This window comes from Patiria miniata, unplaced genomic scaffold, assembly GCF_015706575.1.
Source record: "Patiria miniata isolate m_02_andy unplaced genomic scaffold, ASM1570657v1 HiC_scaffold_2, whole genome shotgun sequence".
NCBI classification, from domain to species: Eukaryota; Metazoa; Echinodermata; class Asteroidea; order Valvatida; family Asterinidae; genus Patiria; species Patiria miniata.
The window spans coordinates 9,313,015-9,337,302 of NW_024037058.1; the positions used below are offsets into that span (position 1 = coordinate 9,313,015).

The 24,288-nt window shown below is 40.7% G+C and overlaps 1 protein-coding gene and 1 long non-coding RNA gene across 2 annotated transcripts; both read left to right on the forward strand.

The window, feature by feature from the left end:
* Positions 1-31: 31 nt before the first annotated feature.
* LOC119726441 (conserved oligomeric Golgi complex subunit 5-like) lies at positions 32-24,273 on the forward strand. Its single transcript, XM_038198094.1, has 20 exons — positions 32-211; positions 5,063-5,202; positions 7,021-7,133; positions 7,359-7,428; positions 8,339-8,459; positions 9,346-9,476; positions 10,000-10,165; positions 11,178-11,290; positions 12,917-12,994; positions 13,397-13,478; positions 14,503-14,683; positions 15,526-15,687; positions 16,014-16,113; positions 16,681-16,854; positions 17,579-17,682; positions 18,530-18,667; positions 19,093-19,201; positions 21,198-21,401; positions 22,255-22,334; positions 23,161-24,273. Exons 1-20 carry the CDS (start codon positions 157-159, stop codon positions 23,291-23,293), a joined length of 2,454 nt encoding a protein of 817 aa, XP_038054022.1. The 5' UTR covers positions 32-156; the 3' UTR covers positions 23,294-24,273.
* Positions 774-3,023, forward strand: LOC119726442. Its single transcript, XR_005270827.1, has 2 exons — positions 774-993; positions 1,845-3,023. It is a non-coding gene; the product is annotated as an uncharacterized LOC119726442 (long non-coding RNA).
* Positions 24,274-24,288: the final 15 nt, after the last annotated feature.

The following is a 24,288-nucleotide window of genomic DNA, read 5'->3' on the forward strand; positions in this document are numbered from 1 at the left end:
AACGCTTGGTGGCGCTATGACTCACAACATGACACGTTACATCTTACGTCGAGTGCGCTAGTTTTTAGTTTTAGTTTGGTTTATCTTAAATTTTTCTCCTATTTTTCATAAAAGCAGTCATAACAAGTACTTTGATTTGTATGGGAATTTACTTCGATGTCATCTGGAGCAAAGATGGACCCTGAATTACAAAAAAGGTTGCAAGAAGATGGTAAGATAATGAGCTGGAACGGAGTCAGTGGGTATACAAGGGGGGGGGGGGAGAATGTTTATATTTTCTGGAAAGGACCATGGAATTCTAGTTATGATAGTTTGGCTCAAACATCCAGGAACTTCTGAACGGCTGACGTAATGTTGCATCGCCCTATGTAGTCCGAATAACTTGGACCAAACTTATCGCCTTTTTAACATTCGGCCAGACCACGTCCAAATGTTAAAAAAGGCGATAAGTGGGGTCCAAGTTACTTGGACTACGCCCTATGATACTTGACATGCTTGATAGGGCATAGCCCCATAAATGTCGCCAATTTACTGGACTAGGCCTAGGCCTACCATGCCTAGCCCCACTAGTGTGGCCGTCGGTATGCTGCGCTGAACCCAAGGCCACACACCGTGGTCCGCGCACTACTGAGGACGTTTTCATAAAATTTGCAGGGAATTTCTTACATATGGTTGTATTCTACGATGTCCCAACTATCACTTCTGGGATGCTTGGGTGTAATGATGTAGGTATGTGACAAAACACGTCAGTGCGCGCTGCGTTTTCGGCCCTGTCAATGGTGACCGCATTTTGCGGCTATGCTTTTGCGCTGTTATGTTTGCGGCCGGATACCAGTTAACCAGGGGCATCCCCTGCAAAATGGATTGTTCTGTGAGAAAGAGGAAATCATATGCTACAACCTCGTACCTAGATTTTTGTCATGCGATACGTTAAAGTTGGATTACGTGCATTTTAAAAATTCATCCGAGAAAGTCAGCGTAATTCTACGTGATGTAAGTTAGATTTCGTTTAAAAACATTTACATTCTTAAATTTATGTATTCATTTACAAAACCTGAAAATATAAAGGTAATTGTACGATTCCCACACCCTTTTTTTTAATCCGCAAAAATTGTTTTATACGATCGGTCATCGCGACGGTGCACACAAACATGGCGGTTACCGTGAGATTCCATTGAAATCAAGATGTAGATCATCCTTCTGGAAAACATGCTAAGGGCCTTTGATAATTGAAAAAAAACAGCCTTAAAATGAATTTTAATATATATTCTTCATAATTCTCTGGTATTTGATCGAAAAAACATTTGCATCAAGCGGATGATTTTGGATTTAATTCAGATTTAGTTCACCCCAGTTATGCTTTTTACACATGGGGCTAACATGGGGCGAGCTAGTTTTTTTTTTTTTTTAGTTTGTTTTTATTTCAGGGTCGTTTTTTTGTAGGCCCATCCTTTATTATATTTTGTTTACTTAATTACATATTTTATTGAAATTTTTTTTTTATTAATGGATTCATATTTTATATTGGACAAGTTTTGATCTGCCAATTCGCTCCAGTCATGTAATTTGTTAGTGATTTTTTTTTCTTCTCCCTGGTAGAATTCGAGGGTGTGGCCTAATTGCAGTTTGGATGATTATGCTGTTAAGTTAATGAAAGTACTAAGTTTTTTGTTCATATTTTATTTAAAAAAAATGAAATACACCCTTTATTTTATTAAGCAAAGAAAATTTTATTTTTTTTAATGTTTGAAAGAAAATTTATATATCTTCTCAGCCGCCACAGGCTTCGATAAAACAAGCACCTTCCATAGTAATTATGATATCACTACTTTCTTTATTTTCAGGTAATTATCAAAAATGCCACCTAAAAAGAAGAAGAGGGATTTTTTTCAAGCAAAGCCAGGCAAAGCTTGTCAGTATCTGATTGAAAACTTCAGTTCACTTCCAGATCGCAATTTGCAAGTTGGACACATCCTCTTCTCGTTCATTACAAATGAACGGTCTTTCTTCAGTACTGTTCAGGTGATTAGAGAAAAGATTGGTGCCTCATTTACATTTTCAACTAACCAACTGCAGAGCCTTGTTCGAACAACACTCCAGAAATATAAACATTTGTCACGTGAAGCTGACGTGAAGAAATTTGATGAGGTATGTCGGAAGCAGTACAAATTCCATCAGCAGCATACACCAGTAGTTCAACTCTCCTCCTCTGAGCCTGTGCCATCGACTGGCGTTCAATTTGGAGAACCTGGGCCATCAACTTCTGGCATTCAATCTGGAAAAACCTTGCCATCAACTTCAGAAATTCAGCCTGATGGAGAACCTGGGCCATCTAACCCCAAAGAGCCTCCCAGTCCAAAACAATCACCACCTGCAAGAAAATCTCCTCGAACAGTGCTCATCACACCAAGGAAAAGAAAACTACAGAAGAGACTTGAATTTGTGTCAAAATCAAACAAGAAATTTGAATCTTCTCTCTGAATTTATAACAAAACAAGGTGCAAAAATGACTTCCAAATATCCCTGATTTCATGTATTTTAGCTTGAAAAAAAATGGTGTTTTTTTTAACCCAAAACACTAAACTACATTCTATCCCACTGGCATACCACTCAAATGAAAGATCTTGTTGACCTCTTTAATTTGATACCACATTTGTTGTTGTGATATTTGTACTTCTAGAGATATATAAAAATTGCAATTTTTCAGCCGTGTCCACTTTTGGTGGAATTGCCCCAATGGTCATCACACTAATTGATAAATTAATAATTTGTGTTTACTGATTGTTAATCAATATCAATTATCATAATATAATCATAATATATAGTCATTGTAATGTCTTTTGTGAAATTTTGATGAGATTCTGACTTGTAATAAGAAAGTTACAGTGCACCAAAACAAATAGAGTCATGACGTAACCCAAATAACGGTCACAAATTTTCTTATGTTTTTCTTTGTTTTTGGAGGCCGAAATTTCACCACCAATTCCCGAGTTTAAAATAAATGTAACTCTTATAAATTTTCACCTAGAACAGTGATCTATACATCATTTTAAAGTTCTCTTTAAGCTCTTTACAATGGTATCCATTACAGTTAAATTGGGTGAAGTTTAAATTTTTTGTCACATACCTAAATGATGTTCAATTTTCCGAGATATTCTTGAATCTTTCTGGAGCCCATATGCACTCGTGAGACGTCCGGTGATGGCAGCCATTTTGAATGTGACAAGAGATGACCTCAAGCTGTGACGTCGCGTTTATGCAAATCGCTTGTCAGCGAGGGCGCGAGTTGCAAATGCGACGGCTGTTTCCTGTGCCGTAGATCCTGAATAGAGATCAGTGCACGTGGCCCCCAGACGATAAATGCATGGTACAGGAAACAGCCGTCGCATTTGCAACTCGCGCCCTCGCGCGCTCGACAAGCAATTTGCATAAACGCGACGTCACAGCTTGAGGTCATCTCTTGTCACATTCAAAATGGCTGCCATCACCAGACGTTTCACGAGTGCATATGGGCTCCAGAAAGATTCAAGAATATCTCGGAAAATTGAACATCATTACACCCAAGCATCCCAGAAGTGATAGTTGGGACATCGTAGAATACAACCATATGTAAGAAATTCCCTGCAAATTTTATGAAAACGTCCTCAGTAGTGCGCGGACCACGGTGTGAGGCCTTGGGTTCAGCGCAGCATACCGACGGCCACACTAGTGGGGCTATACCATGCCTACCTCCGTAAATAAGGGCCACACTTCCACCATGTATAGTCGGACTCACTATTATCGCGGCATCCCTATTAATAGTATTATCGCGGCATGGGAAATTTCTCTTTTTGCGTTGCCAAAACTCCTTCAAGTGGCGATTTTTATCCAGTTCACCAGTCATTGAGGATTTTTTGCCGAGTTGTATAAAAAGGACGATAAAAAAATGTTGTGTCTTTCGGGACTTTTAACGATTTTTAATAAATATTAACGTTTTCCAAAACTTGCAAATTTTCCCTCACCGTGTCTGCTAAGAGGTACCGTTTATATTTTAACATTAATCTTTAATTGTGCTCTGTCCATGAAAGTTTCATTGTCTGGTTCCCATTCTTCAGCTGCAAATGTAAAATGAAGTCGAACGACGATATTTGCAGTGCGAAATCGTAACAACTTTTACGGGATCAAAATAAGCACCGCGTTAGCGAAAATAAAACGGCACACCGTGTAAAGTGAATGGCGCCCCCAATCGCCAATCAGTAGACTTGCCTCAGTAATTTGTGTTCCTTTCGGGGGAAGGGCAGGGTCTTAAGAAATCATCCTGCAGAAATATAGTCTGTAATCAACTTGAACGTTACAGGGAAAATATCAGACTTTATTCAGGGGATGGTTTGGTCAAACATTAACTTTGAATAAAAAAGTTGGGATCATTATAAAAACCACTTCCCGCATACCGCGATAATAGGGAGTCCACCTCCATTTGCACACTCCGAGCATATCTATTTTCACAGGCATCGTACACGGAATAAACCGCACCACCGTCAGATTTTTTCATATTAATTTGAAAAGGAAGAGTTATACTACACAAAAGACAGGACAATTCGAAGAGGGTAGTGGGCAATCTGTATTCCGAACGAGAAACGTGACAAATACCGCGATGATATGGCAACCCATCCTACAAAAGCATGTCGAACTTTGTCAAATTTTGATTTTCACATTTAGGCTTAGTTTGTAGTTTGTTTTTGCTTTAGAAGCATACTCACCCTCATATTCATACTAGCTAATCAGAAAGTGCTGCCTTTTTCAGATGTCTATTTTTCGTAAACCTAGGTCCTGAATGCTTGGGGGATAAACTGCCCATAGGCCCTACCCAGAAAGTGGACTATCGGTAGGCTAGGCCAACATTTTTTTTTATCTTGGCTCTAAAGCCCCCCCCCCCTAAAATATCATTTGAGCAAGCCTGATTTTTATCTTGTCTCTTTTCATGAGTTCTGCCAATCATTGTCTTGAAGTAATAAAACAAAAAAATACCATTACGGCAAGAGTCTCAAATTTGAGCACGATTTGTAAATTGTCCTCGTTTCAGAGACCCTACAGGAGTTCTTGCAAGATGACTTCAATGTCCAAGAGCATACCAACCAGGTCATGCAGAGCATGGCCATCACAGAGCAACTGTCAAAACTAGCCGAGGGCATCAGTCTATTGGACAAGGAGCTGCATGCACAGGTAGGACAGCCTTTACCTGCAGTCTATTGGTTACAGGTTCGAAAACCCCTTCGCTTGATACCAAGGCAGAATGCCACAGCTCTGTAGATATCTCACAGAGCAACTGTCTCAACAAGCCGAGGGTATCAGTGTATTGGACAAGGACCTGCGTGCACAGGAAGGAGAGCCTTTACCTGCAGTCTGTGGGTTACAGGTTCGAATCCTTGTTGCTTGATGCCAAGTAGGCCTAGTATGCCACAGCTCTGTGGATATCTCACCGAGCAACTGTCTGAACGAGCCGAGGGTATCAGTGTATTGGACAAGGACCTGTGTGCACAGGTAGGAGAGCCTTTACCTGCAGTCTGTGGGTTACAGGTTCGAATCCTTGTTGCTTGATGCCAAGTAGGCCTAGTATGCCACAGCTCTGTGGATATCTCACCGAGCAACTGTCTGAACGAGCCGAGGGTATCAGTGTATTGGACAAGGACCTGTGTGCACAGGTAGGAGAGCCTTTACCTGCAGTCTGTGGGTTGAGGGGTCCAACCCTTGTCACATGTTACAAGTGTAGACCTATACATGTAGTAGGCCACAGCCATGACAGCTCTGTGTATATGTCACAGAGTAAAGTTCTGTCTAAACTAGCCGAGGGTATCAGTCTGCTGGACAAGAAACTGCATGCACGGGTAGGAGAGCCTTTACCATCAATCTGTGGGTTACAGGTTCGAACCCTTGTCACTTGTTACAGTGTAGGCTCTCTGGATATCTCACAGAGCAATTGTCTAAACTAGTTGAGAGGATCAGTCTACTGGACAAGGAGCTGCCTGCACAGGTACCGTAGGAGAGCCTTTTCCTGCAGTTGGTGGGTTTCAGGTTCAAACTCTTGTCGCTTGATGCCAAGTATGCCACAGCTCTGTGGATATCTCACAGAGCAATTGTCTAAACTAGTTGAGAGGATCAGTCTACTGGACAAGGAGCTGCGTGCACAGGTACCGTAGGAGAGCCTTTTCCTGCAGTTGGTGGGTTTCAGGTTCAAACTCTTGTCGCTTGATGCCAAGTATGCCACAGCTCTGTGGATATCTCACAGAGCAATTGTCTAAACTAGTTGAGAGGATCAGTCTACTGGACAAGGATCTGCAAGCACAAGTAGGAGAGCCTTTCCTGTCGTCTGTGGGTTACATGTTCGAACTCTTGTCACTTGATACCAAGTAGGCTTAGTATGCCACAGCGCCTTGTATATATCTGACAGAGCAACTGTCTAAACTAGCTGTGGACAGTCTAAACTCAGTCTGTGGGACCAAACGCTGCAGGCCCAGTTTTGTAAAGTCTTGGCGCAGTGCGTAAAGCGTTCGCCTCTCATTGATGTTACATGTACCTGGGTTCAATTTTCGGCTTGGGTCATATGTAAGTAGAGTGTCTGTTGAATCTCTCTTGTACCGCGAGGGTTTACGGCAGCTTTTTGATTTTCATCAACACTTTTGATCTGGCTATGCTCCATGGTAAGACATGGATCCTATGGCGGCTGCCCTTCACGTGCCTTGGGCTCGACCACGTTGTAGCTGCGTCCATCACAATTCAGCTTCTGCTACGAATAAGGACGATTAGCCCCCAAATTTTTGACTTATTAATTTATTTATCGGCAGTCTGTGGGTTACGGGTCGAACCCTCAACACTTGATACCAAAACAGTATGCCACAGCTCCATTACTCGTGACTGGACTTATGATTGGACTTTTGATTTTCTTGTTACCAGATTTGTGATGGACTCAACTTTAAAACTGCTGTGCTAAAAAAAGGCAACTAAAATTGTATTTTCAACATGGAAACCTTCATCTATCCGCAGGTTTCAGCTCACCATGAGGACTTGCTTTCACAGGCCACTGGCATTGAGACTCTGGAAGGCGTTCTGCAGATGATGAATACAAGAATCGAGTCACTTCAGTCTGCAGTAGAAAGGTTGGTCCAACATTTAATTTTATCATGATTTCATTCATTAATACTGAAATTGATTTTTAAAATCAAATTTTAGTGGAACAGAGACAGAGGGAAGAGAGATCAAAGTCGGTCCACACAAGTTCGTGGGAAAATTGGGAGAAACTTGTTAAACAAAATTTAATGAGTTAGTTAAAATTGAATGAATTGACATAAAGTTATTAAAAAAATCTTTGCTTTTTCTTTCAGGATTCGAAATAAAATTGTAGAACCTTACAACAAGATAGTTGCCAGAACAGCCCAGCTACGACGACTTCAGGTAAATAACCTTGTTTAACAAACAGTCCATAAAAGGGAAAATACAACATTTGCAAACCTCAAAAAATAGAACTACCAAATTATTTTGAAATAGTTTGTAAGACTGTTAGCGAATAACAGTTTAAAGCATCCTATAAAATCATGGTACCTGGTATACTGTCATTTTCAAGAAAAGTGGTATTTTCCTATCGATATCCAAAAATGGTCGGCCGACCAACGTTGGAAAAACTGGCTTATTTCAAATACTGGCCCCAATTGACCATACATGTATCTAGTTAGTCTTCATTTGTTTGCAATCGATTACGGGTACAAGCCAGCTAGACTAGTTCCCTGACCTTACAATTTCCCAACGTCTGTAAATTGCTCCGTTTCATTTTAAATGGAGTCAGGGAACCAGACTACAGGAAAATGATTGTTTTGTTTTTTTTTGTTTTTTTTTGGTTTTATAGCATTTACAAACCCAAAACGTCACAAAAATCAGTGTAACAATATTTGCTATATAGTACCAAGCCCCCAAATCCATCCATTTCTGAAAATTACAGCAAAAGCAAATGATGTATATTCCCTTTAACCCTCCCTATCCAGTCAAACTCCAACACCAGGGTTTGTTTGAATCTGTTGGAGTGAGCACTGCACTAGTAAACTGATTATGCATTACATGGGTTCAGGGCTTCAGGCGTATACCACCATAATCAGAGTCCAACAGTTTGAGTGTAGAGTTTACCAAGATAAATGAAGATACTTCTCCACACAACAAAAATAAATCCAAAATTTCCTTTAGTTTTCTGAGTAATGCCACCAATCACTATTGAAAGTCATGATACATGTACAACGCCTCAGATCTTCAGTCCTTTTATGTGTTGATTGCAATGCCTCTCACGGATTGGATTATCTGTTTTCATACCAATCAGGAGGCATGTGACCTACTGAGGAGGATCATCCGCATCCTGTATCTGAGTAAACGGCTTCATAGTCAGCTGCAAGGCGGAGCTCGAGAGATCACTAAGGCGGCTCAGAGCTTGAACGAATTAGGTCAGTGAATATGAAACAACAACCCCCCCCCTTCCCTTCCTCCCTTCATTTTTATACCAAAAGAGCTACTTCTTTAAGCCACGTCCGAAACGAGCCTCCAGATCTACGGCAAAAGTGTATTGCCTACGTGACCCTGTGTATTGTAATCATCAAAGACCGAGACAATAGCTTTAGTCAAGAGACGTCACTTTATTCTTACTCATTCTCTTAAAAATGTGTCATATGTATCATTATTCAAACGCAAATATAAAACCCAATTAATCAACAAATATTTGGTAGAATAATTTCCTTTTGTAACACCAAATAATCATAATTTTAATTTGTTTTACTAGCTCTGTACCAACTTTTATGTTATTTAATTTCTGTTGTTGTCCTTGTAATTGTGATTGTTCTTTGTTAATTTCACACAGTGGGGTCTCCACTCGACAAGCTCATAATTAAGACAAGATAAGTTTGCGGTGACACCATGTGAATAAATCTCTTTTGTGAGTATGTGTGGTTCTGAAAAAGAACTGGAGGGACTCAACGTTTCGAACAGTATGCTCTGCCTGTCGTCAGGAGAAAGTGATTTATTTACAAAAGAGATTTATTCACATGGTGCTACCGCAGACTTATTTTGTCTTTGTATCTTTCCACCATGCAAACCTTCAAAAGCTCATAATTTGAATGTTAAATAATTGTATATTTACATGTATGTGTTGGTAAAAATTTAAGATTTTGATTGATTGATTGATTGATTAATTCTTTTACTGTATGAGTGAACAAAGCAGCCTTTTTTGAGGTTATGTTTACCCTAAGCTGACATAATTTGTCCTGGAACTGTTTATAAAAATTGCTTGATATTTTGTCAAAGGGAGCAAAAATTCCATCATTTTTGTCATTGTAGACTTTCTGTATCACGGAGTGGATCTGAAGGGAATTGAGGTGATTGAGCAAGACACGTTGTTCATCAGAAAGGCGAGACGGGACGTGGAGAGGCAAGCTCAGAAGATGCTTCACCAAGGGATGGAGACGCAGGTAGCAAGATGTTTGATTGACCGTACTATGGTGACGTAGTCAAGTCGTAATACAAGTCAATCACTAGTCATTTAACAAGTCATCTTCTCTCGTGTGACATATCAAGCTTTTGAAATGAGCTTGATATTTGAACATGAACATGTCAACGACTAGTCAATCTAAAGTCATTCAGTCTTAAGTCATATATTTATTCAACTGTAACAAGGGTATTCCTCTGTGCATTGTTCATCACGTGTTGATATGACTTGACGCATTATTGATGCGTAATATGACTTCAGATTTGACTTGTGACGGACTTAACTACAACCAGGCCTCACTACCCAGTATCCATCAAAATTTACATCCATTTTTGGTTTTTTTGTTTGGTGAATTCAGGAGTATAGAACCTAGGATCTTAAAAGTTAACAGTATTTTGTTTACAATTACACTTAAAAGCTTTGCAGTAGTGAATATAATAGATGAAACAAGTCATCAGCCAATTCCTAGTGTCAACCATCTTGAAGTGTTCCTTATTTCCTCTCAGAACCAGTCTCAAGTAGCCACTTCTCTTCAAGTCTTTCACAATCTGGGCTGCCTCCACGAGACGGTGGATCGCATCGTTGATGAGAGCCAAGAAGCCGTCAAGAAGAACATCCAGGAGGCGCTGAATGTGCAGACACCAAGCCAACCACAATTCCAGCCTGGGAGGGGTGAGCAGTTTTATTCTTTAATCGAAATTGATGCTAGTTCATATTGGGCAATGTTGGGTGTGTATGCACATTTTTGTGTGAAGGCTAGGGATGTCTATTTCGAATAACTCGATATTTGATTACTCAAAACTGTATTTAACCAATATTGGGATATTCGGAACTGCCAGCTGCAACTGCGTACTTAACTGGTGAAAATCTGCACCACAAGTGTGGCAGTTAAAATTTGCATGCTGCAATCGATTTGGGGTGCTGGAGTGTTTTGCAGTAAGCATTTTCTAACTGTATAAGGTTTAACCTGCTAAAAGGATGTGAACAATGACCTGCCGTCTACAAAAGCAGGGGGGGGGGGGGGCTGGTACCGTATTTCAATAGGGGGCGCTCAAATTCGACGATTATTAACTCTAGATTACAGAATGGTGTACCGTATTTTGAACAGGCGGACATTATACAAGTATAATTTCTTTTTGGGCGTCACAGCGGCGGGGAGTGGGGGGGTGCATAATTTTTCAGGAATTTGTATGATAATTTTTTTTTTTGGACAGAGCTGGAGGGGGGGGGGGGGGGGAAAGGGGGGTTGATCCCCAAAACCCTCCCCCTGGATCCGCGCCTGCTAATGGAGTACGAAAGTGAATACGTCACACGCACAAATTTGTGTGAAAGACATTAGCGCGTGATTCAGCCCGTGAACCAACACGCGCGCGTACTCCATTCGTTTGCACTACGCTTTCTGGTTCTAAACGACGCCACACTTCGGTACTCCGATTGTCAATTTTCATTAGCAGCACGGAAATCTTGATCTGCAGCCCATATAATTGCAAGTCGGTGCTACGTGCAGTTTCCTGACGGGCCCACTTGAACATTTGCGCTGGTGCTTGTAAAACTTGATCTTGTTTGTAAAACTTGATCACCTGAACAGTTCCGAATCCAACAAAATACTTGGACTTGGATGGATCAAAGACTTCTGGAGTTCAGAATAGAAATAATGACTGAACATCAATGTTTCCCTTGATAGGTGGTCCAGGCCGGGCATCAATGCCTGCCACGGGTAACACAGCAACCTTCAGAGCGACACTCTGGACGAACCTGTCCAAGCTGATGGACCAGATATATGCTACATGTGGACAGGTATTGAAGATTACATCCAGTGTTATATAACGTAGTCGTGTCCATTACAAGTCCGCAACAAGTCAATCACAAGTCCAGTCACAAGTAAATAACAAGGGGATGAACAATGACAAAGGAATGCTTTTGTCATAGTTCATTTGAATAGCTTGGGATTTGACTTGAGACTGGAGGACTCGTGATGGACTCAACTTTAACATCGAGATAAAACCTAATCAGTGCTCCCTGCAGTCCATGGAATTAATAATGTTTGAAGTGTGGAGACTATACTGAATCCAGTAGAATCCAAGAGCTTTACCAGTTCGCGCCGGAGGCGGTGATAACACGCACTGGCTGGTTTTGTGAAAAGACAGGGCTGACGGGTTAAGACGTCGAGATTGCCTCCACTCGCCTCCGGGTGACGTATAAACACGCTAATCCCTCGTGCCATTTGTACACACACACAAATTCCATAATAGTCTGTGGAGGCGGACCATTTGCTGGCTGTTGTGTGGGCCATTGTGCACGGCCTATTGTACAATTTACGCTCCAGTGCACACCCCAGAGTATTGAAACAGAGTATTGTTTTGGCTTGTTTGTCTGTTTTTTCCCCAGTCTTGTATAATCTGCAGTTGTTAGGTTTTTATGCCAGCTATTCTTGCCTTTGAGAAAACTGTTGTATCTGTTAATCTTTTAAATCTAATTATCTTTGTAAGTATTATTTTTAAGGCGGTCTTATTTTTCATTGAATTTTATACCTAATTTTTAATATATTTTGTATGTTACATGTACCATTCAAGTTAGGATTGACAGGCTTTCGAGTCACAGTGTTTTATTATACTTTTGTCAATCCTGGCCAGCTTGGATTGGATTGTTTTTGTTTAGTTTTGTTTACTTTTGTGGATTGCTTGTTGTACCTTGTAATTTGGCCGAATAAATAATAATAATAATAATAATATGGGGTTTCGGCAAGAAATATCGTACAAATACTGTTGAAATGACTCTTGCAAATCAGAATTTGTGGCGTTTGGCTGTATATCAGAAGTTTGCTGGGAATTTTTGCCTTTTGAAAATTTTGAAATTTTCGGCAAAAATAAACCCCACGCAAGTGGTTAAAAAAATGTTCCTTTAAATTTGTTCTCTGCTGAGATCAACAGGAACCAACAGAAAGTGCCAACATTTTGAACTTGTTGGCTCAGGTGTAGGTAATTATTCAATTCCATTCAAAAATCAATTTACTCATGTTATGAACAGTAGAGTTCATTTTTACAGCAAAGCAAAAATGCAACATAATACGCTATGAAGTGTACTATTCTGAAGTACTTTTGCAGTATAATGTTTTGTCAACCCTTCGACCACTGGGTAAAAGTGTCACTCAAGTATTTTTGAACTAAAACTAAAAACATTCACAACATACCCCCCCCCCCTTTTTACTACTATGAACAAACAGTCAAAACAAACGTCATGTAAAGTATGGGTCATGTAAGGACATTGCCCCTTTTTCAGGCTTTTATCTCAAGAATTGTTCATGAACACATATGACTATTTCATTTATCATCCATTTTCACATCTCGATAACATTTGTATACATATTATGCATTTCTATGCTGTTTATCAAACAACTACCTGATTGTGTCTTGTTGTTGTTAGGTGCAACATCTTCAGAAAGTCTTATCCAAGAAGAGAGATCCTGTAACCCACGTCTGCTTCATGGAGGAACTCAAAAAGGTCAGGGGTCATTGACAGATTGATCAGGGTGGGGCATTTTGGGGCTGTGGCTTCAGCATTTGCCCATTGAGGCAATGTTGTGACTATCCATAGCTCCAGAAGAGAATAAGTTTCTGGGGCTATGGATACTAAACCATACCGTGCTGGGCCAGTTTTAAACAGTGCAGGGAGTAACGGGCAGGGTGGTTTAGTGTGGTTCAGGGGCTAATGGGTTAAGAAACTGGTGCATTTTCATTCGCCAATGACAAAAGTACATGTGGGATACTTATATTCTATCTTTTATCTTACTTACATGTACTTTACTTTTATTCTATCGTTTAATTTTTACTGAAGATTACAATTGATTTGGGTGTTTGTTTTTCCTGGTTTTTTTTTTTTCTTTCTTTTTTTCACATGTTTCAGGAGGGTCGGACCAACATTATGGAGTCATTCTGGAAATCGCTGACTTCAACTCTGAAAGGAGAATTTGCCGATACAGCAAATGGTGAGTGGCTGAGTTGATGCCCTTAGTTCATCTGCACACCATGTCATTTGTGATGTCATGTCTGTCTATTGCCAACAGGCAAAACAACCACTCAAGCATCCTATTTCTAGTTTTCCTTATGTTGTACAGCACTTGTACAGTATTTAAACCATGCTTTATTAATATACAGCATGCGTGTAGAATGGAGTTGATTGCTAGTTTCGGATTCAGGTTCTTGTCACGTGACCACAAGATGCAATTGTATATGCAACAAGGTCTGTGGCTGGGCTCAAAATAAACACATGCAATTTGTCACGTTGAATATTTCTTTGCTGATATTGAAACACATTTCATTTCATTTCATTTCTTTTCACATACATTTATTTCATGTCAACATCATTTAAAAATGTGTTAACAATGCTCATCATTCACTGCAACTTGTTCAAAAGAAATATATTCATTGCATACTCGGGACATGCTGTACATGAGTGCTATGTGTTTCATTTTTACCAGTGAGGGGTTCTTGTGTTTACTGTTCGAAAAATCCTTCATAATGCTGCGTTTGTAAACCATTCTAAATATTTTCTACCCCTAATGAACAAATGTTACCAGCAGTGTTTGCTTAGCACATTTCAGGAGCTTGTCAGAAAAAAAATTCACAAACCTACCCACTGGGAATCGAACCCACAACCTATTGTGTACTAGTGCAGACGTCTAACCCCTAGACCACCGAGCTTGCCCAATCAGCTTGCTGTTTTAGATGTGATATAACAGCAGTACCCAGGGATCTTATACTCGAGTCCGCAAGTCCCTACAAAACCATCACAAGTCCTCCAATCCCAATTCAACTCACAAGCTATTCAAGTGAGCTTAGACAAAGGCATTCCTTTGTCATTGTTCATCCACTGTTACTTGAGACTGGACTTGTGATGGACAACTACATCCCTGGCAGTACTGCTGCAAAACTAGAGTTGGTTTTTTTTTTTCATCAAATGTTGAATGTGATCTTTTTGTCACTTTGAGGACATTGTTGTTATTGTTGCAGCATCTACCTTTGTCAAGCAGGCATTTGAAGGGGAATACCCCAAACTCTTACGACTCTTCAATGAACTGTGGAAACGCCTTCAGCAGTTCAGTCTAGCCACGCCCACAGCTGGCGGTGACTCCGTCTATCTTGCTTCACCCAAGGCAGAGACATTCGCTGAGCAAGAGATGGGGGAGTACAGGTGAGTCATTGTTTTTTGGAGTTTTTTTTGTTTTGTTGCCCTGAACAAGGCTAAAAGCGACTCCAGTTACTGGGCTACAAGAGAAATAAAAGAGAAATAAGTTCTCAGAAAAACTGAAGGTGGGAATTGACATTCCTCTTGAAACAGGACAGATCATAGGTTGGCTGGATAGACTTATGAGAATTTGTAAGGAATTGTCAGGACTTGTGACGGACTTGACTACTTAACTGCTTTTTAACCCTTTAGTCCCTGTAGCGCCCAAAACCGCCCTAAAACAACCAAGCACTCTGTGGTGTCATTGATTCTTCAGTGAATAAACACAGTATAATGCAATTTAGTACAAGTGCGCTTAAGGGTTAATGTAAAGTTCTTTTGACACTTTATTACAGTGGAACACCGCTATAACGAACATCGCGGGATCCACAGAAAATGCTCGTAACAGTGCTCGTTTGGTATAGCGATTTTAAGCTGCCGGTGCTCCGGTACTCACTTTTCAATAAATAGCACCCTTCATAACTTCATCCTGCACGCCCTGGTAGTCACTGAAAGATGACTTCGAACACATGCCGACTATTGAATAATGTAATTACACAGTTTTGAGCTTACTACCTACATCAATGGGTGGCTTTCCCCTTCTATGCCTTGGGGAAATAATAGCCACATTCGCTCTTCTGTTGACAGTTTTCAACACCAATGTTCGGTTGGATTTGTACCCAAAAATCGGGAGCCAAGGACGATGTTCGGTATAGCGGTGTTCGGTATAGCGACGTTCCACTGTAGTTATATTTGTACATGGAAAAATGAAGCTTTGTCATGGTTGTTTTCACTCCATTTCTGTTTAGTTCTGAGAAGGCCTTGAAGGAGTCTCTATCAACCTTTGAGAACGCCTACCTGACGCGGTCGCTATCACGTCTCTTTGATCCAATCAATCTGGTGTTTCCCAGCGGAGCATCCAGCCCACCGTCTGATGATGAAGTGGAGAGTATTGCCAAATCAATCGCAAGGTGAAAAAAAAAAAACAGTAACCAATTTCACTCCAAAAATTTGTTGCACAGCTGCGCAATGAACTTATGATCGATTTCACGAAACGTGGCGTATCTGTGCAACGTTTTGATTTATTTAGACACGTTGGATGAGGATAATAACAGCATTTACGACAACTGTTTGTGTAGAATATCTGTTCAGACACAAAACAGTTGTGAATCACCTACACCCACCATTTTGATACTAAGTTTTTCTGACTTTGTTATGAAATTGGCCTTATTACACTCCAATTAAATGAAAAGAGATCCTTAAATTTCTAATAGTTGTTGATGGTTTTTCTGTGTAGTGAGTTGAATGTGGCTAGCGTGGACACTGGACTGAGTTTGTTGGTTGCACGCAACGTGGCAAAAACTGTCAAACTGTACTGCGCCAAGTGTGAACAACTTGTAAGTATAAAAATACTATGATTGAACATATTTAATGAGAAAGTAAAATAGAGTGTAATGTGTTAAATCTGCACATATTGGAAACGTTACACTGCTTTTATCAAAGTTGTAATTACTAAAGTCCATCACAAATAAATTACAAACTATTCACAAGACATATCACAAGTCAACTACAAGCCAATCGTAAGTCATTCAGAAGTTGGCCACAAATCAATCACAGCTCAACTACGATCCAACCGTACGTCAATCACAACTCAATCATAAGCCAATCATAATCAATCACAAGTCAACCACAATCTAACCATACGTCAATACAACTCAATCACAAGTCAATCACAAGTCAACCACAATCCAACCATATGTCAATCACAACTCAATCATAAGTCAATCAAAAGTCAGCCACAAGCCAATCTCCAGTTAATCGCAACCAATTCACAAATTCATCACAAGTTGTCCCTTTGCAAGCTAAGTCACCAACCTATCATTGTTACAAAGGCATGCGTTGTCAGTGTTCACGCACCATTACTTGCAAGCTTACTTAAAGATTTAACTTTTGATTGACATTAGCTTTCTACCGATGGTGAAGCGACCCAGGTCATTGCCTCGCCGACCTCGGGTCAAATGAGGAACGTAGCCGACGTCAACTCACTCTTTCATTTCCACCAAGCCGTCTGCAAGGTTGTGGATAGTATGAGCAACTTCCCCGGCCAAGCCGTGCAAGTTGTACAACTAGCGCTACAGGTTAGTGGATAATGTTGATAGTTGAAGGGTTGTGGATAATATTTATAGCAAATTCCATGACCAGGCTGTGAAAGTTGTTCAGCTGGCTCTACAGGTTAGTGGATAACGTTGATAGTTGAAAGGTTGTGGATAGTGTGATAAACTTCCCTGTCTGCCTGGCCAGACTGAGCAAGTTGTACAGCTGGCTGTACAGCTTAGTGAATAATGTTGATAGTTGAAGTGTTGTGGATAGTGTGAACAATTTCCCTGACCAAGCTGTGCAAGTTGTACAACTAGCGCTACAGGTCAGTGGATAATGTTGATACATATACATGTAGTTGGTAGGTTGTGGATAGTATGAGCAACTTCCATGGCCAGGCTATGCAAGTTGCACAACTGGCTCAACAGGTTAGTGGATAACGTTGATAGTTGAAAGGTTGTGGATAGTGTGAGCAATTTCCCTGGCCAATTTGGGCAACTTGTCCAACTTGCTCTATAGGTTAGTGGATAATGCTGAGGGGTGAAAGGGTGTGGATAGTATGAGCATTTGCAAAGCTATGCGGGTTGTAAAGCTAGTGGATAATATTGATAGTTGGAAGGTTGTGGATAGTATGGGTGACCTCGGTGGTCAAGCTGTGCAAGTTCTACAATAAGCTTTTCATATTAGTGGATAACTTTGATGATTGTAAGTTTTTTCCATGTAGCATTATGTTCTAATAGTTTATATGTTTTCGGTCATTTCTAGGATATAGTTGCTCTGATGAGTAATGCTCTCAAGCCACTACTCAATTCCATCTTTGATTCCATCGAGGCTATCATTCTCACCATGCACAATGAAGACTTCAAGGGGTAAGTGCCAGATATATTCATGAGATAGTTTCCTTATTTATTAGTATGATTGAACAATACAAAATTTGCAATGCACTGAAAGTCGACAAGTGAATATGAAGAATACATAATTTCTGGACAAATAAAAAGAAAAGTGCCGATAGTAATTCATTCTAGTGAAGAACATATCATACTGTTTGTTATTGGTTTCTTCTCAGGATCTCTTCGGTCAGAAAAGTGATAAATGGCACCATCACAGAGTCTTGCCTTTTTATCGACTATCTTGACTGTACAAGTATTCAGCAATTTAGAGATGAAAAGCAGCGTCATCTCATTTGCTGTTTCGAAGTTTGACCCTAAAAACTAGATTTGTTTTTTCAATTGCTATTTTCTTGGCAATATAGTTATTCACTGTTGAATTAGACATTAAAAGGGAAAAAATCCACCGACATTCATTGATTGAATAATTTTTTTCCGGAAATCAAAATGTTTGTGGCTCAATAATAATTTGGTTATCGCAGGGCGGGTTCATATGTGCCCAAAATGAAAGGCCTTTCTTAAGAGCGTTGCAGATGCCAAACAAATTGCAACAAAAGTTATTTTGTTGCTAAAATAAAGCATACAAATTGAACATTTGTTAGAATAAAAAAATGTATATTTTTTAAGAGTCAGGGGCATCTTTAATATCAGAGCTCTTTAGAGAATCTGTTTCCTGTGCAGTCACCTGGTGTCAATTTACAGCTGAACACATACTATTGCTAAGCACCGAACGAAAATATTTAGCAAACATTGGTTAATAGCGGCAAAATTGTAGCAAATATGAAACCTTTATTTTCTCATATCCACGTTTTGTCTCTTTTTTTTCCAGAGGGCAGCCGGGTGGTCCAGGCAAGGAGGCCATTGATGCACCATGCTCTCTGTATATGAGAGAACTACAAGGATTCATTGCACGTGTACAGATTGACTATCTAGCTCCCTTCAAATGCACAGACTTTGTCATCGACAGGTTAGGATAGTAATAATAACTCTCACTATCGTGGCTGGGGTGGGTGTGGCCTAGTGGTTAGGGTTTATGACTGATGATCAGAGGGTCAGGGGCTCAAATCCAGCTGCTGGTCATATGTTGTGTCCTTGGGCAAGCCACTTCACTCCCACTTGCCTCTCTCCACCCAGGAGTATAAATGGGTACCGGCATTAGCTGGGGAGTAACCTGCGATGGAATGACATCCCATCCAGGGGGAATAGAAATATTCTCGGTAATTTCATAGCAAGGAAACCGGTGATAAAAGCCTGTCTCATGGACCATATTGGCTCCTGTCAGATGATTAATTAACATGTAGCAGCTAAATGAAATGGGCCTCAGGCTTGTTGCATTTGCATGTTATTTATTTGGTGAGCATTCAGTGATGGACTCCTTTTGGTTTTATACAGTGTGCATCCGATGGCCTGTGAAGCCATCGAGTTGTTCGTCCGACACGCCAGCTTGATCCGCCCCCTTGGAGAAGGAGGGAAAATGAGACTAGCGGCTGACTTTGCTCAGGTGAGTTTGTGTCCATTAACCCGTTAATTTCTGCACTGCTCAAGCATGTAGTGGTTTTTCCAGGTAATTTTGAAATAAGGTACTTGTTGTAACGGGTCGGCAACGGATCCGTTACTGATAAAAACATGAACTGAAAAGGAAGGTCGTTTCCCACTGCATGCACTGCAAAGCCCGGGGCAGAGTTGCATCACTAGTCACTAGAACCATAGAGCAAGGACCCAAGGAGTTCGTACTCCAAGACTTCAAAAGTAAAATGATGGTCGCCGCGCTCGAAAGCTACAATAGAAAGCACCTGGCGCCAGCTTGCTCAGTTGCTCACTACGCTAATCTCGACACAATAGAGATCCGCGCTCACTAATGCCAAAAAAGGAGTTTGCATGGCTTCGTAGACAGTACCATGGTAAATGCGCATGCGCAGTTGTCATACATCGCTAAAAATGAATGATTTTGAAGTGTTTGTTCGGAGTTGGCTAATACTGGCTAACAATGTGGTCAACATCACTGAAACAATCATTTCATGAAGAACAAAATGCTCTGTACCTTTAGTGTGAAAACTTGTGAAATTTTCCAAAAAAAACACATTTCATCAATGATATATTGCCAATTAAAATGTCTGAAAATACATGAAAACTTATCTGAAAGAAATCCAATTTATCTCCAAATTACAGGGACAGATAACGCTTTTAAGCACCAACAACTGCACATTGCTAACTTGAGTTCATAACTCACATCTAACAACTGCGCAGTTGTAAAAACCTATCTTGTCGTAAAATATATTTTTCAAAAAAGAGCAGCGACGTGACATGACTTATTATGCAGCATATAGGGAGGTTGTTGGTTACCAACTAAAAAGGCGGCGATGATCATCGTGTTCAAAGGCCGCTGGCATTCACGCTTTGAATGGTCGAGGCTTGCGGTCACAGTGCTGTAGCTATAGACATTCCCGAGGGATTGGTATGTTAATGGTCAAAATGTAAATCGCCCAAGAGTTCTGACTCCTTGGGTCCTTGCTCTATGCTAGAACTAGGGAGCCAGGATCAAGGAGTATCATGATGATGCTTTGACCGTCGTTTGACTTGAGACATTCCCACATTTCTATTAGTGCGCAGGTGTAAATGATGAGGAATCAACCAGTAGTCGACTAATGCTATGGCCTCGTGGTCTGGAGTGTAGGACTCATGGTCTGCGGCTAATTCTGCAGGTTGTGGGTTTGGTTCCAGCCTGGGGTCGTGGTGCGTGTGCCTGTGGGCAAGGCACTTTGTCACTCATTGCTTCTCCCCACCCAGGAGTAAATGGGTACCTGTGAGGGCAGAGATTGTTATTGCGATTGGTTTTAGCTGCCTTGTGCCAAATGTCGCTGCATCGAGCTGTGAACTCCCCAGGGAGCTGAAATTGTATTTGGACTGTTTCATTGGCCCAATGAGCAGGGGTAATAACAATGTAAAGCGCTATACAGGATGGTCCCAAAAAACCCAGATACTTCCACTACCCTGAGACTCAAACCACATATACCAATGCATGGAGAGTCTTTTTAGCCGATTCGCTCCAGTAGTTTTTGTTCTAGAGCCTATTTTGTGAAGCAAGGTGGGGGTCATTTTTGTCCCAATGAATTACTAAAACCACGCCCGGGAATTTGTTTTACATTATAATTGATAAAAGGATTGCTATCTTATAATATCCACATGAAAGAAGTATCCTCCTCAAAATAGGCTCTGCAGCAAAAACTACTAGACCGAATCGGGATATTTTGGTATCACAATTCGTCTACTGAAAAGGATTCTCCATCAATTGGTACCGGTGGTTTGAGTCTCAAGGTAGTGGAAGTATGATTTCATGATTTATATGATTTATGTATTATGTATGATCTATAATTATGTATGATTTATACCACCCTATATAAGTACCTGTCATTATGATTATTATTATTATTAATGGTCCTTACCCAAACTTGCTGACTAGTTTCTGATTGAACTTGCTCGGTATGCTTGTTTCCTAGATGGAGCTAGCCGTGGTGCCGTTGTGTCGTCGTGTGTCAGACCTAGGCCGTCCCTATAAGCTCCTGCGAGCGTTCAGACCTCTACTCTTCCAAACATCAGAACACATCTCCAACAGTGCTGCGTTAGGGGAGATCATACCGTACTCTACAGCACTGCACTTCCTGTTTGCCAGAGCTCCACAGGAGGTTATGTCACCACACGAGGTGGGAATTATGTTGTTTTGTTTTTTTCAAATTTAACAGATTCTTATTTTTCAAAAAAATGAGACGTACTTTAGTCAAAATTAGACACTTCTTGCCAGCTTGATATGGAGACATGACCCCAAAAAATGTGGATTGATTTTTTTCGTTTTTCAGTTTTTGGCAAATTTTGTGATACAATTAACAGACACATGCGATAATAGATGCTGGAAATATGTTGAGTAAAAACAAAGAATAACAGGGTTTTGACAGATATTCTGCAGTGAGAATAACCTCATATTCATACTGGTTTCTAAGCGCATACATCAACTTGTGCAAATGCACTCTTTGGATTAAAAGCTGATGTTGGTTCAGTTCTTATGTAATGGGGTTCTCAGCCACTCTGGAAATTAGGGAAACCTTGACAATGAGTTTCCATGGTTTTTTTCCAGTCAGGGAAGACTCAGGGAATTTGGGGAAAAAACTCAAAAAATTCAGGAAAATTCAGGGAATTTGATAGTGACCCAGAAGGGAAAGGTTTTCGCCAGTTTGGCGTATGTGTGTCTTGTGTCATGTGTCCAAGTTTTGTCCATTGACTGACTGGCTACGGTGGCTATTTAGTGTTTATATACAGTGTGAATATTACACACCTCTCCAGACAATAACGATTGGCCATGCTACACCACCTCTTGACTTCCAAGCAACCTCGTTAAAATGAAAATATTTCTCACAGAAATTTGTTTCCATGAAGTGCTGGGAACTGTGTGTCAAAACATGAACATCCTTCCATAGTAATCCGAAAGTCGCAAACTGACTTAAGCAGATTTGTTTTTCTCTGAGGTCTAAAATGCCTTTGACATTTGGTAAATTCCTACAGATTGCTGGCTGGTCGACCACACGTTATTCCCAGTGGCTAAGTGAGCACACGTCGGAAAAGGAAAGGCTGGCACTCATTAGGTTAGTATGTATTAAATGATAGCAGGGTACCAAGAGTTTTGGAGGGCTCGTATCTTCCTGTATAGACTAGTCTTTGGGGGTTTTCTAAACCAGGGCTCCTGACTAGTGGGGTGCATTTACAGAACCCGGTACCCTATTGAAGTAAAACATGGGTACCCGGGTACCTGTAAATGAAACCCGACCGCAACATTCAAATCCCGGGAGTTGTCTGTTTACAACTGCAACTTTCAGGAGCGTCATCTGTCATGTTTTGAAGTGCACATAAACGTGAAATCTGTTTGGTGGTTTTCCATGTCTGGCTTTCATGTCGAAAATCCCCCACAAACGGCATTCAAAGCCTTTCGTTTACGCTGTCTCAGAAGTTGCTAAGTTTGTTAAAGTGGGTGCAGGTACTCGATCCTATAATCTGGAACCGCTTACTGACATCAGCGGTTGGGTACTCGGGTACCTGGTTCTGATACACACCCCTACACCTGACCAACACCTGCTATGGGCTCCATGCGCAAACAAGAGAGGGCGCTTTTTTAACCACTTTCAAAAGCCCCATGGAGGGGACACACCACGCTCGTGTACTGGATCATACGGTTCTAGCACAAGGTACTGTTAATCCAAAAAGTGAAAATCTGATTCTCATTGACAGCGGTAACACTAACCTCAATTAAAATGGACTTGCATGACCACGCTTGTCAGGGGACATCTGCGTAAGGGGAACAAATTCTTAATCCAGTTTTGGACCGATGCTAGTGCATTTGGAGTAAAGGGAACATTCGCTTCAAAATCTGAAGGAGAAAACTGACTTTTTCAATATTTGATTCCAAACCCACAGGGGAACCCTGGAGGCCTATGTGCAGTCAGTCCGAGCAAGACAAGGCAAGGAGTTTGCTCCGATCTATCCCATCATGATCGACTTGTTACAGAGAGGAACGCAAGCCACGGGCTCTGATATGCCTCATGTATAGGTGGTCAGAGAGGACTACAAGTCATCACAAGCTATCATAAGCCGTCATAAGTCATCACAGGTCATCACAAGTCAGTGCAAGTCGCCACAAAGCAATCACAATTCATCACAAGTGATCACAAGTTATCATAAGTCAATCACAAGTCATCATAAGTCAATCACAAGCTATTCAAATGAACAATGGTGAAGCAGTCTGTGATTCTGACCAGACTTGTGATTTGACTTGTGAGTGACTACATTACAAGTATGTGAGTGATATCTACGGCATCACTGGAACCAATATTTGAATGAGTTCCACACACACACTGGGATTTTTTTCCCTTTTTGATTCTCATCAATTAGGGTGAAAAATAGGAGGTGGAGATATCATTGAATTCATCAATGTGGAAAAATGGTGTATATATATGTATGTACATTTTTTAGATACATGGTAACATGAAAAATGTTGAGTTTACAAAATATTTTATTTCACCACTCAAAAGGTTAGCTAAATTATCAAAACATTTGCCTGATTTTTGTAGTCGATTCCAATAAACACTTTAGCAACTGTACTACAGTGTGTTTATTCACTTATGAATCCATGTAGACCAATTCGGGCACGTTACTTCAGAAACCATTGTGCAAGCTATTGTACACAGCAACTGGCCCGTGACGGATATATCTGAACAATAGCTGGCGCAATGCTTTCACCATTGAAGGGGCCATCATGATAGAAGTGTTATTGTGCCCAGATTGGTCTACATGTAGTGCTTATTAGGCGGTTTTGAGGTGCTACAGGGAGTAATAGGCAGGGTGGTTTGGGGCAGTACATTAAATGGGTTAATACGCCAAAACTTGCGAATAACCTATACCCATTGCAAGTTATATTTGAATAACATCTGGTTCGCTGACTTTCTCATAATGCTTGGCACGTTTTAACCTCAAATTCTCCAGACTCAAGACACTGTTGCTAATCACATGATTCGGGGCAAGCTCTTGCATAGTTACATAAGAGAC

Excerpts from the sequence above, each read along its gene's own strand:
- LOC119726441 (XM_038198094.1), top strand. The coding sequence starts at position 157 with ATGTCATCTGGAGCAAAGATGGACCCTGAATTACAAAAAAGGTTGCAA. Across the intron at positions 8,460-9,345 it reads TCAGAGCTTGAACGAATTAG|ACTTTCTGTATCACGGAGTG; the intron begins GTCAGTGAATAT and ends TTGTCATTGTAG. Across the intron at positions 10,166-11,177 it reads ACAATTCCAGCCTGGGAGGG|GTGGTCCAGGCCGGGCATCA; the intron begins GTGAGCAGTTTT and ends TTCCCTTGATAG.